The following is a 12,995-nucleotide window of genomic DNA, read 5'->3' as shown; positions in this document are numbered from 1 at the left end:
ATATCCTACCATAAATAAAATAAAAATATTCTAGATACTTATTAAAAAATTTGGTAACCAGTATAATATATAGTATAACTATCAATACGCACTGCGCAGATTGACATTGGGGTATGGTGGGAAGCTGCAGCTGCCGCTACAAGATTTTCTACTATGGTATTTTTTACTAAAAAATAAGGTTTTCAGTATAAAAATTTTAGATTATAAGCTTAGCGATGAATGTAGGTATTGATATCTTACAACGAAGTGGCTTCTCTCATGTGACTGGAGATACTGTTTCTAGTAGAAAAAATAGTCTGATCATCAACTTCGAAAAATGGTTCTGGTAGCAAATTTTATGTAGAAAATCTAGTAGGTTTTTTAATTAGTCGGGAGAAAAAAATATGAGCACTTTTTAAAATGTTAATTCTATTATTAAAATAATTGTTTGGTAGCGTTGGTTACCAAAAAGTTGGGACAACTTCACTTTGAGTGTCTTCGATTTATTTAAGCTTAAAAATTGAATAGAAAGCTCTCCATAAGTTGTTATTATAGCTATTTAAAAAAAAATAAAAATATATATGCATAAATTAAATAGCAAGACAAGTTGCATCTAGAATACAGTCAGGTAATATACGTGGTTTTATATGGGTCGGCAAAGATATTATATACCCCACATTAAAATGGGTAATTTATTATATATATTTATTTTTCTCTATGTTTGCAATGTACAATCAATAAATAAGGGGCACAATTAGTATATGTGTTAAGAGTAAGATATATAATATATACATATTAATATTAATTAGTCATGTTTGTAACAAAGAATAATTAAGTCAAGAAGATCACAAGACAATTTTTATTTGGGAGAGTTCCCAGGAATGGAAAATGCTATGAGTACAACGAGTATGGTTATTACGAGTTACCGTCTATAACGAGTAAAATAAAACAAACTTGACTAACGACCTTCCGGTTCCCACGAACAGTTACCTGCAAGATAAGAACTTTTGGCTATTATTTAGGTTGATTAATCATTGACGTACATTATCATTAGTTGTGTAGGATTATTTTTTAATAATAAACATTATTCCTAAAAATTCTGCAGTTTTCAAGTTAATACAAATTACAAATAGCATAATCGCAAAAGAATTTGGCACCTCTTCGTCGACAATTTCAACCATAATGAAGAACTGGGACACGTTGAAAAATATGTTACTAAGTACGTCACTTAATGCAAAACGATTGTGCACTAATAAATAATTAATAATAAATGTATGTTTTAATTTATAAATAATGTATGTACATACATGAATAAATTCAGTATTAATATTGATTATAAGTAAAATAAAAAAAGTCGTCTTTTTATTTTTGTATTTCCCGCTTTTAATCGGTTACAACGAATGCTCGTTCTAACCGCATATAACGAGAAAAAATAGTTGGCCCTTGAAACTCGTTATAACCGATTTCTACTGTACCATTTGTGGATATTTTTAAACAAAAATTATAAATTTACATAAAAATGCATAATATATATTTATAAAAGCATACCAAAATTAGTATTTTTTTAATTAAAAAAAAAAAGATTTATTAAATATTTGAAAAATTACTATATTATAATATAATAAATTAATAAAAATGATGTTTTAATAATATAAACATAAATAATCATAGATTAAAAGCAGACATTAATACAAAAATAAAGTATCAATAGATTGCTCAGCCAATAAATATTTTAAAACGAGTTCTTGTTAATTTTTGAGTAGATTATTGACCTGGGGCAAGCAATGATTTTTCCATAAACTTCTTACGAGCAAAACATAACCACCATTTAGATGGTTTGCCATCATCGGTTGAAAATACTTTTTCGCAAACTCGTCGGCCAGTTTCCTTTCGTAATTGTTCCAAATATTGACGCATAACATCTATTCAAAAATAACAATTTTATAAGATTAGTATACCTTGAAATATAAATGGTTAAACGTCAAACTACCTGCTTCACCAGTTGAAGATGGTTTTGCATAAACTGAGTTTAATGGAAATCCAGCTTCTCCAGGTATATCAAATCTATAAAGTGCCAATGAATACATTTCAGACATTCCTTGATCTTTACTTTGACATTTCTGCAGTTTTTTTAAACACTCAGTTATGTATAAAGTAATGTAAATTACAACGCGATCAGTTTCACTCTAAAACATTATCGTTACTCTCCATATAAACATTTATAATTAATACAATGTTAATTCATATTATACCATATAAAGTTATGCTATACCTTAACTTCGTAAGATCTAAAAAATACATTTGCTTTAAAAAAAGATAATGACTCGTCTATTATATCCATTTCTGCAATTGTAGGGCTGAGCAAAGGTGCAGGACCTTTGTATTGAGACTTTATTGGAAGTATTGCCATATTTCCAGTCAGTTGGTGGAAATCTTTTATACTTGAATGATAAGCCTAACAAAAAAATTACAAATAAATATATGATTATAAAATTTAAAACTATAGTACAATATGGTGAAGTTATATTATATTTTATTCCAATAGTCCTCTAAACACCTAAAACTATTTATTAAATGTTTCTTTGTTTAACGTAGTTGATCATCTATACTATACTCTCAAATGTATGAATAGGTAATTAAACATAACTAATTATCTCCTTATTCAAAGTTATAAGTTCATGAATTATAGACTAGTTGACTCATAGTACATTTGTAATACAAATAAAAAATTATTTAAATCTAACTTCAACTATTGTTTAATGCATAAATGATTAGGTAAAATTATAGGTAGGTAGATAGTACCTAGGTAAAACTCAGTCGGTCATACTTACTGGCATTTTGCTGCACCCTTTCAAAACAAATGAAACTGTACACACCAATATTATTGAGTCAACTATTTATTGCCTATTGATGATGAATACAAATGAGTAAATGCTATTTAATGGCTATTTTTTATGAACACGGGTAAACGGACAAAAATTTAAAAAGATCACAGTTTAGTGTTACTATAAGACTATATACAAAATAAAATTGATTTCAAGACAAAATAGACTTTTGTCATTTCTATTTTGTCATGATTGATTGTAAAATAATAATATATCAGTGACTACAATAATAAATAATGTTTTATCAGTTTAGTTCCTTTCGAATCACGAATTAAGATCTGATTCGTGGTTATGTAGAACCAAAGAACAAGTATTCAGAACATATGTTTTTATATGATAACAATTTTCATACCTGTTATCTCTATATCAAAATTCAAAATACCTATCGCAAATGTTGAAACTTGAAATGTGAAATAAGTAGATGAAACAAATAATTATTAATTATAGTGATAATTATGTTAAGTTAATTTAAAAATGTAAAAAAATAAAAATTATTTGCTTCAAATTTGAACACTGAGGTAATTCTGAAGTAACACAAGAATAAATAAACTACAAAATGTTATTAAGAAACATAGTAAGTTATCAAATACAAAACTTATAAAATAACACTTCTTTATTTGTAAAGGCATCTTTTACCCTTCTTTAACATTTTTTTCTAATGTTCTATTTATTATTATACATATAATCATGTTATTATTACTTATAATAATGTTGTATATGTATATATATTTTTTTTTTTTATAGGTATAAATTGTAATATTATGTGGAGCAATAGTAAGAGATTATTTAATGGTTTTAATGTAAATACAATTATTTGTGTAGCTTACAAAAGCCATTATGAAGTGCTTAATATCTCTAAATCTGCCACACATAAAGAAATAAAAGATGCTTATTATCGACTATCAATGATATATCATCCAGATAAAAATAAAGGAAGTGAAGAAGCTGCAAAAAATTTCCGTGATATAACTTCAGCATATGAAATCTTGGGAAATGTCCGTCAAAGAAAATTATATGATAGTGGAGCTAACCTAAATCAAAATTCTTCTCCATTTAATACTAAACAAAAACCTTTTGAAACAATGCATACAAAAAATGATATTTATAAAACTAATAACCGTGGCAGAGATTATAATTTTGAAGATTGGTCTAAGGCTCATTATACAAATGTGTTTAAGCGACACTATGAAACTCGAGAAAAACATACAAGAAATAAATTGAATGATGAATATGCAGCACGACAAAATTCATATAATTTATTGACAGTTATGGTTTTTACAAGTGTTTTTGTTTTGATTACAATGTTTGAACATGTGAAAAAAATACTAATTGAACGTGAAAGAGTAAGAAAAGTTTCTGAAAAAAATATACAAGATGATTAACATTAATAATTTATTTTAAATTGCAAATAGTTTTTTAATTAGGTAGTTTATTAAAAAATGTATACAGATATTTATATTGTTATGTGATTATTTTGAGTCTTAATTAATTGATGTGTATCTTACCTCACAACGGACACCTATTTCAGATTAATATCAATCAGCAAATAAAATGATAAATAGTAAATTCTTAATATAATGTATTATGTTGTATCGTGTATAATTGTAAATGTTGAGCTATCATAGTATATACTAATAGCTAATAAAAAAAAAAATTCTTTATATTTTCATGCTTTTAGGACATTCATCTGATTTAAGAAATTATGTATTCACTATAATATCTCTTATATTTTATAAGATTTTGTAAATCACAGAACTAGTTAATACAATTTCTTTAGGATAAAATTATGCCTGATTGCCTAAGTTTTTATTGTTATTTACAATTTCTTAACCCTCCCACAACCCGTATGTGTTCATAAAAATTAATTTTGTACTCCTAACTAATATTTCTTGGGCATTAATAAATCCACTCTTAAAACTTCTATGGCCGTCCTACTACAATGTTACCGTCTTTAAAGTTTTCCTATGTTCTATACCAACATTTTACGTTTTTCTATTACTATTTCTGTACTGAGGCTCTAAATGTGATATTTAAACTTCAATTCCAAAAATTAAATTTCTTCATTTTAATCTTATATTTAGCTAAACCTATACAGACACAGAGTGATACGGCCTACAAATCACACAAGGTGAATAATTGAAAAAATCCACTTTGAAATTACAATGCAAAAAAGAAAAATACAGCAGAATAAATAATAAATCATAAGACAATCACCAACATTATCAATATAATAGGTATTAATTATTATACTAAATATTAAATGATAATTAATATTTCATCATAGTATATGACATTCACATTATGACCTATTCTACTATTTTCTAAATTGTCTGCCCTTGACTATATGGATACTGGATGATAGTATATAATATAGTTCCAGACTTCCAGTGGTCTACAAACGATATGGCCGTCTACAATCTATATGACATATTTATTAATTTCATGCTCATGATAATAAAATGTTGACATTTGCCGTATTGGGCAATAGTACATAACTACAAACATTAATAATAATATGAACTATACAAATAGTTTTAATCTATTCTGTGCTAATACTATCAAATACTATCATATTATATTCATGGTAACTATAGTTGAATTTATCACATGCAACCAAAGGACAGCTGTACAAAACGTATTATCATGAATCGTCATATAAATGGTTTGGATGACAAGACAAGCTTTAACAACCAGACCGGCTAAAGTCGATACAGTAGTTGTGTTAAGTGTTAAATCTAAAAACAAAACTTGTTGCTTTATTAGTCTATTCACCCCTCACCATAGTTTATATTTTAATCAGTAATTATTCTGCGGTACACAATAACTTTAGTGAAATGAACTCTAAAGTTGTATGAACTGTTTTTACATTTTTCCATCACCGTTTTTCTATTTATTTTCGACAATGAGTATTATATTTAATAGATTTAACAAATCTGTTGCACATTATTTCAAGTTCACTGCACTGTACTCGACCCAAACACATTTTGGTTTTCAAACAGTTGACGAAGCTGAAAAATCGAAAAAAGGTATTTAAAAATCTATTCTAAACGTGTTAATTCTCACATCATCTATATAGGTCTAGTTATGAAAAAACATAAGATATTGCGTAATAAATGGAAAAAAATTCGTCGCAAACTTCGAAGACAAATCAAAGCAGTAAAACGAGAAGAATTCCTTCAAAAACAAGAACAAGATCGTTTAAACTCTCCATCATATCAAAAATGGCTAAAAAGTCAAGAAGAATCTGAAGAGTTTGAACGTAGTGAAAATGAACGGATTGTTACTATGCAATATACAAAATGGGTTGAAAGAGAATATGCAGCTATGGAAGAATGGAAATCGATACAGAAGAAGTTGGACAAAATTAAACAAGAAAAAGCTCAAAAAGAATTATTAATTAAATTAGAGTGGGAAAGAGAACAGAAGAAAATTAAAGAAACAGAAGAAAATAAAAAAAAAGAACAACAACAACGAGAAGAAATAAATGCTAAATTTATTGAAGAAATTGAAATGTATATCAACAATTTGGGTCCGCTGCCCGAATCTATTAATGTTAGTACAAATACAAGACCAGACCAACCACTGTGTCCATTTTTTTCAAAAGTTGCTGCTTGTCGCTTTCGTGACAACTGTTCAAGAAATCATGTTCGACCAGGCATTAGTAATACATTGTTGATTCCTGGATTTTATAAAAATTTTGAATTGAACATGCGCTATGAACGTGAATTTGATATTGATATTAGTTTAGAATGTGATGAAAAAGAAGCATATGAAAAATTTAATGAATTTTTTGAAGATATATTAGTCGAACTTAGAAGTTATGGACAGATAATTGAACTTAATGTTTGTAGAAATCAAGAAATACATCTCATGGGCAATGTTTATGTCCAATATAGAAGTAGACGACATTCTTTAAAAGCATACCGAAACTTGTGTGGTCGTTTCTATGGTGGACGCAAGATAACTGCTGAATTCTGTAATATTCCTTCATGGTCTGAAGCCGTATGTGGGTTATTTTTTAGAAAAATGTGTCCAAAAGGAAAAAATTGTAATTATTTGCATCTATATAAAAATCCTGGAGGCAAATATCAATCAAAACCTCAAAGAAATCGAAATGAAAACTCAAGTCATAGTCATAGAGAAAATAATTCTGGTAATAGGGAACGAGAACTACAGTCTAGAACAAATAAAGAAAAAAGGAACAATTCTCAAAGAGAGAAAAGACCAATGGATAGTTTGTCTCAGAGAGAGGCATCGAATACGCCTCAATGGGATAACACTCCAGATCGGCAAAACAAAAGTTCTGGATCTCTTAACTGGGATAGTGATGAGGATTAAATAATTTCAAGTGATCTACTAAGATATGTAGCTATAAATTATATATTTAGGATTTCAAATATGTGACTGAAGTATCAATAATCCAATTTTTAAGTAGCAATTTATTAAAATATGAATAAAAATTGTTTTTTTGTGTTATCGTAGTAATCATAAATAAATTATAGATATTTGATGTATTAAAATTGCATACACCTATTATAAGTATATATCTATAACTAATTATTTATAAGAATTAAATTATTATTATTAAAAAACTTCAACCTAATATATTCAAATTGACTGAAATATATTTTTGATAAAAATTTAATATTAGAACACTACATTTTACTCAATACCTAACTAAAATAATATAGTTAATGTTAATATTTATTACAAATGTTTTATCCCTAAATATATTTATTTTTATGAATTGATCTTAGACAAATAAATAGCTTAAGCAAATATTAACTGAACTGTTTTCTAACTATTTTGTAACCTAAAAATCATGTAATCATATTTTAGTGCATCAAGTTTTTAAAAGTGTTGCGGATTCGTATGATGCTATGAATGATGTTATGAGCTGTGGTGTACATAGATTATGGAAAGATGAATTAATGAGAACATTGGATCCAAGTCCACGCACACGATTATTAGATGTTGCTGGTGGAACAGGTACTTTTTTAATCTATACGAATTGCATATGATTATTTTCAAAAAAGGTAGCGCTAATAAAAACCTGTATGGGGAGTCTGCATGACTGTAATATTATATAATGGTTTTCTTATCTAGACAGTATCAATGTATGAACAGTTGTTTAGTTTCAAATACATTAATTCTTGATATTGAAAGAAATACTACTGTCAGTGGCGTAGCCAGGATTTTTTTTCGGAGGGGGGGCTGATCAATTTTTTACACAGTGGTGGTTTAGTTTTTGATCGAATACCATGGACCATTAAAATAATTTTTTAATTTTATTAACATTTCGAGGGGGGGCTGCAGCCCCCTCAGCCTCCCCCCTGGCTACGCCACTGACTACTGTACAGAACTTAAAATAAATTAATTTATACACGTATAGAAATATCAATGTATAAATACCTACATTCAATTATGACAATAGTCAATAGACATGTAAGTTCTATTCAAGTTGAGAAACAAATCTAGTAGTAACCAGTTTTTGTTAAAACGGCACTCAGATAACACTTGTCCGTTTCAGAAGTTGGCCACCAAGTATTTATATTAACTCAAACAGATAATAGTTGAAGTCTTTTAATCTTTTACAAATTCGTTCTTAAATGATTTAAATAATTAGATTAACAAATATTTTATTAAACCTAGAACATGTATTATTGTTTTAGGAGATATTGCATTTAGATATTTAAAATATATATCTGATATGAAAGGAGATGGGCATGTGACAATTGCCGACATTAATGGTTCAATGTTGGAAGAGGGGAAGAAAAGAGCATTAAATTTGGAAGTAAATCAAGACAACGTCTCGTGGGTAGAATGCGATGCAGAGAACTTACCAATGGAATCAGATTCCTATTCTGCTTATACAATAGCATTTGGTATTCGTAACGTGACACACATTGACAAAGCTTTAGATGAAGCGTATAGAGTACTTGAACCTGGTGGTAGATTTCTTTGTCTAGAGTTTAGCCAAGTCAATCCAGCAGCTTTAAGATGGTATAACATTTTTTTTTTTTATACTTTTACATAACATTTTATAAGCATTTTTTCCTAAGGTTATACGATCAATATTCGTTCAATGTAATCCCTGTTATGGGCCATGTAGTTGCTGGTCAGTGGAAACCATACCAATACTTAGTGGAAAGTATTAGGAAATTCCCATGTCAGGTAAATATCTGTGAGCACCCTAAAAGTATGGTTTCCAAGTTGCGGTTGTCCGTCTTGGAAACCTTATCTTTAAATGTTAAGATCACAAAATATAATAAAAGGTTAGTTTATGAAACTTGATTGACTCCAAGTTATTATTCTGTACATTTTCTAATTATTTAAATCGGTAAACCACCTCCTTGGTTTGTATTATTACTTTCATAAAGTTTATAATATAACTAGTAAAGTAGTAACTTGTACATATTCCAAGAATTTTAAGAATTCTGTAACTTATTGAATATCAACTAAATCTTTAATTTTGTTATTAAATCATTTTGGATTTAAAACATAATACAATACACTTCACTAAAAATTGATCTTATTTTTTTTCATAGGAAGATTTCAAATACATGATTGAGTCAGCAGGCTTCAGATGTGTCACATACACAAACTTAACATTTGGAGTTGTAGCAATTCACTCAGGATTCAAATTATAAAATTTATAATTCAATCAAAAACAATACTGAAATAATTAATAATGATACTATAATTAAGTGAGAATATAGAACTGTTAATTTAAAATTTTATTTTAGAATTTATTAATCATCAATGTTAAGACGCTACTTGAAACATTCTTGTTTACACCAGTCAAAGAACACAAAATAAATTTCATATATCTATGTTGCAAAAAAAAAAATTTATAAATAAACCAATTATTTAAAAAAAAAATCTATCAAAGATCTATAAGTATCATAAACATATTAATAAAAAAAAAAAATTATACATAAGTAAACAATAACAACATAATCCACTTTTAACTGTTATCTATGTCTGTGACGTGTTCTCATTCCATTGAAAATAATGTTAAATTATTATCGTTGTAATGTTGGACTGCATATAATTTACAAGACATTTTAAAAACTGTTTATCTGGTTACAAAAGTTTTCTTAATATTATGAACATACATGCAACCCAACATAATCTAAGTAACTATTTAAATTATACACAATACAGTCCCAAATTTCATTAACATATTTGCTTTTTAATGGACTAGAAATAATTACAATAATAATATAGTTGACATGAAATACTAATAAAATATTTGTTTACTGTGTAGTTAACATATTTTTAATAAAATAGTAATGCAAGAATGAGAGTAGCCTGTTAAGAAGGGAGTTAAAAACGGCGAGGGGAATAAAAAGAGTATAAGCCATTGTTGATGATGGCACACTCATATATATATAATATATATTAAAAGCTACTCGCACATTTTAGTTTAGAAAAAAAAATAATAAAAATAGTTAGTAATGAGAAAAATTGTCAAGCCCTTCCAATAGATATTGTCATTTAACTCTTAAAAATAATAATTTTCAAAAATGCACGGGGAATGTTATAAATATTGTATAATTTTGGTAATCAAAAATTTAAAAAAAAAATAAAACGAATGGCTAATGCTCATAAAAATATTTATTTTTGTAAGAGTAGATGGTGAAATATTTGTTTTATTTTTTAATTAATTTTTGCATATTGGAAGGGGACATGTGCAATAATCAATTAAAAGTTTAACCGCTCTTGAATAGCAGTATGGCCACCTGGCCCAGATAGAAGTATATGAAGTGCCTCGTTTCATGTGTAACATAACTTCCAAAATTGCGGCCAACAATACAATGCCAAGTTGGATTATATTTTTTGTCGAATTCTTTCTTTATATATGCAGCAATGTCCTATTTAAACAAGAAAGTTTATATTCATTAAGAAATCAAAACCAATTTAGTAAAATAAGGTGGAAATACATAAATTGTATTTTAACTTAACTTAAATACTATTCCTTACACATTTCATTAATAAATACCGTATTCATTGTCATGAATAAACTAAAATAATAATTTTTTAAATAAATATAAATTACTATATTCTCGATGGGATTAAATTAAATAGTCAAAATATTGATATTTTAAAATTTGTAGGAAATTAGAACTATAGCTTGTCAATGAACTCAAATCTATATCTATAGTATGAATCAGCAAACTAATTTGGTACTAGCCGTTGGAATGTTGGCTAGTATGATAAGACAGTTAAAAATTATCTTGATTTTTAATACTTACAATAATTTAAATCTAGAATGAAATTCTTCAATATATTGTCAACCTGGTAAGTATAATTATTTTCTAATAAGATATCTGAATTTACCACAAGCATAACCCAAAAAAATGATGTAAATAAGAATTCATAAATTCTAGATGCAATCACTACCTATTCAGCATTTAAAGTAAGAATATAAAATATATTTTTAAATATATATAATAAAGTAATCAATTACATAAAAATACCAACAACGTTGATACAATTTACAAATTTGCAGTATAAACTATTGAGATCAAAAACAAAATTAATAAATATAAATACATATAAATGTTGGTTCAATGTCTCTTACTTTGATTAATCATTTTCCATTTCAACTAATTAAATAAGTATTAAGTATATACAATTAAAAACAAGCAAATTATGCTCACAATTAATAACAAACTTTGTTTAGGGTATACATTTTAATTGTTAATATTAATTTGCCAATAATTGTAATTTTTTAGTTTTAACTTTTAAAGCTAAGTAGATGCCTATTATTAGTTAGATACCAACAACGAATGATTAATTCCAATCAAGTAGTTTTACATATTAATAATTATTAATGAGGACGAATTAAAAAAGCTACCTATGGAATGATTTCCAAAAAACTTTCACACAGATAATTAAAGCTAACAAAATTTCAATACATAAATTACGTTAAATTTTTCATAATATTATCTTACCTTTTCAATATTATATTTTTCCAGTGCTTGAGTAGCACAATCAACAGCATCTTGCTGCATCTCCTCAGACATATCAGCGTTTTTAATCACTGCCTTGCGATCAGACATCTTTAGTATGTATTGGAAATCAACTGGAAATATTGAATTATTAATTTAGAACTTCAGACGTAAAAACTATTAAAGACGATTAGTGTTTTTAATTTTATTTCTAAGTTACATTAAAAACTAGTTTACAAATTGAATTGGTCATTCGGAACATCAACCAATACATTACCTTTAAACGGGAAATTCAAGGAACTATAAGGTGCTTTCGCACAGATTTGATGAACTCCTTCGACGGCTGGAAAATCCCTAGCAGCGGCTATATCCAACACCTAAATATTTTAACGTTTGGCTACAATAACTCCCAAATTTCGCCGATAAAATGAATGTCGGAGAAGTAATGTTAACAACTCTGTTTGAGTAAAACTCTCGGCTCTCATTGGCAGGGAAACGGCGGTTTCTATCAGCCATTCTACTATCGTCGAACCATCGACCCAGCGAATCGATAAAGTTTTTTATCTTCCATGACGCCTCCAAAAAAACAAAATCACAATCTTTCTATATAATATATATCTATTATTATTATCGAACGCGTTAAAAAAAAAACACGAATTTGTAATGATTTTATATTGAAAAATAATATGAATATCGATGCATTGTGTTGTACTGTTGTGGAACTAACACTGAGTAACACATAATAAGACATCAGGTTGGTCGACAGACGACAGTAGAGTAGTCATCCATTTGTATATTTTCTACAGTTATACAAATTGTAATTAATTAAATATTCATAGCTACTGTACATTAATACTCTTATGTTCGTTTATAGTTATCAATGAGAACAAGTAGATCGTTTATTAAATGTAAATTATGGCAGTAAATTCATCGATTTACTGGCAAACGAAATAACTAACAGCAAGAAATCGAGTATCCGTGGATTTCAAATCGTTTTAACGCCATAATAATATTATACTATACTACTAAAGTAATATTCTCCATCGATGTCCAAATTATCACTCCCCAACACGAACGTATATTATGGCGTATATATATATCACGTAATAGTGTAATACGTATGTCCGTGCTCAACAGTCAACGGTATTATTTTTAGGCTTATCGATTAAACAAA

General features: G+C 27.5%; 5 protein-coding genes across 5 annotated transcripts; 3 read left to right on the top strand and 2 right to left on the bottom strand.

The window, feature by feature from the left end:
* Positions 1-1,731: 1,731 nt before the first annotated feature.
* Positions 1,732-3,104, bottom strand: LOC111035943 (actin-related protein 2/3 complex subunit 3). Its single transcript, XM_022317781.1, has 4 exons — positions 2,811-3,104; positions 2,252-2,434; positions 1,970-2,165; positions 1,732-1,901 (listed from the first exon to the last, which is right to left on the bottom strand). The coding sequence occupies exons 1-4, from the start codon at positions 2,814-2,816 to the stop codon at positions 1,744-1,746; spliced, it is 543 nt and encodes a 180-aa protein (XP_022173473.1). The 5' UTR covers positions 2,817-3,104; the 3' UTR covers positions 1,732-1,743.
* Positions 3,105-3,247: 143 nt separating this feature from the next.
* On the top strand, positions 3,248-4,651 carry LOC111035942 (dnaJ homolog subfamily B member 9-like). The gene is made up of 2 exons (XM_022317780.1): positions 3,248-3,438; positions 3,609-4,651. The coding sequence occupies exon 2, from the start codon at positions 3,626-3,628 to the stop codon at positions 4,244-4,246; it is 621 nt and encodes a 206-aa protein (XP_022173472.1). The 5' UTR covers positions 3,248-3,438; positions 3,609-3,625; the 3' UTR covers positions 4,247-4,651.
* Positions 4,652-5,487: 836 nt separating this feature from the next.
* LOC111035940 (2-methoxy-6-polyprenyl-1,4-benzoquinol methylase, mitochondrial) lies at positions 5,488-9,746 on the top strand. The gene is made up of 5 exons (XM_022317776.1): positions 5,488-5,890; positions 7,704-7,853; positions 8,537-8,867; positions 8,927-9,038; positions 9,413-9,746. The coding sequence occupies exons 1-5, from the start codon at positions 5,716-5,718 to the stop codon at positions 9,512-9,514; spliced, it is 870 nt and encodes a 289-aa protein (XP_022173468.1). The 5' UTR covers positions 5,488-5,715; the 3' UTR covers positions 9,515-9,746.
* Positions 5,897-7,372, top strand: LOC111035938 (U2 small nuclear ribonucleoprotein auxiliary factor 35 kDa subunit-related protein 2-like). The gene has a single exon (XM_022317775.1). The coding sequence runs from the start codon at positions 5,949-5,951 to the stop codon at positions 7,200-7,202; it is 1,254 nt and encodes a 417-aa protein (XP_022173467.1). The 5' UTR covers positions 5,897-5,948; the 3' UTR covers positions 7,203-7,372.
* LOC111035944 (dynein light chain 1, cytoplasmic) lies at positions 9,584-12,281 on the bottom strand. The gene is made up of 3 exons (XM_022317782.1): positions 12,099-12,281; positions 11,825-11,955; positions 9,584-10,741 (listed from the first exon to the last, which is right to left on the bottom strand). Exons 2-3 carry the CDS (start codon positions 11,930-11,932, stop codon positions 10,580-10,582), a joined length of 270 nt encoding a protein of 89 aa, XP_022173474.1. The 5' UTR covers positions 11,933-11,955; positions 12,099-12,281; the 3' UTR covers positions 9,584-10,579.
* Between the last annotated feature and the right edge of the window lie 714 nt (positions 12,282-12,995).

Source organism: Myzus persicae, unplaced genomic scaffold (assembly GCF_001856785.1).
Source record: "Myzus persicae strain clone G006 unplaced genomic scaffold, MPER_G0061.0, whole genome shotgun sequence".
Taxonomy (NCBI): Eukaryota; Metazoa; Arthropoda; class Insecta; order Hemiptera; family Aphididae; genus Myzus; species Myzus persicae.
The sequence above is the reverse complement of the archived record's forward strand: the minus strand, read 5'-3'. Positions and strand labels throughout refer to the sequence as shown.

Bases quoted from the DNA above. Each gene is read 5' to 3' on its own strand.
- LOC111035943 (XM_022317781.1), bottom strand. The intron at 2,166-2,251 runs GTATAGCATAAC...ATAATGTTTTAG, and splicing joins TTAGATCTTACGAAGTTAAG to AGTGAAACTGATCGCGTTGT. The intron at 1,902-1,969 runs GTAGTTTGACGT...ATTTTTGAATAG, and splicing joins ATCTTCAACTGGTGAAGCAG to ATGTTATGCGTCAATATTTG.
- LOC111035942 (XM_022317780.1), top strand. From the start codon at position 3,626: ATGTGGAGCAATAGTAAGAGATTATTTAATGGTTTTAATGTAAATACA.
- LOC111035940 (XM_022317776.1), top strand. From the start codon at position 5,716: ATGAACTGTTTTTACATTTTTCCATCACCGTTTTTCTATTTATTTTCG. The intron at 7,854-8,536 runs GTACTTTTTTAA...TTATTGTTTTAG, and splicing joins AGATGTTGCTGGTGGAACAG to GAGATATTGCATTTAGATAT. The intron at 9,039-9,412 runs GTAAATATCTGT...TTTTTTTCATAG, and splicing joins TTAGGAAATTCCCATGTCAG to GAAGATTTCAAATACATGAT.
- LOC111035938 (XM_022317775.1), top strand. From the start codon at position 5,949: ATGAAAAAACATAAGATATTGCGTAATAAATGGAAAAAAATTCGTCGC.
- LOC111035944 (XM_022317782.1), bottom strand. From the start codon at position 11,932: ATGTCTGATCGCAAGGCAGTGATTAAAAACGCTGATATGTCTGAGGAG. The intron at 10,742-11,824 runs GTAAGATAATAT...TTGTTTAAATAG, and splicing joins AAAAATATAATATTGAAAAG to GACATTGCTGCATATATAAA.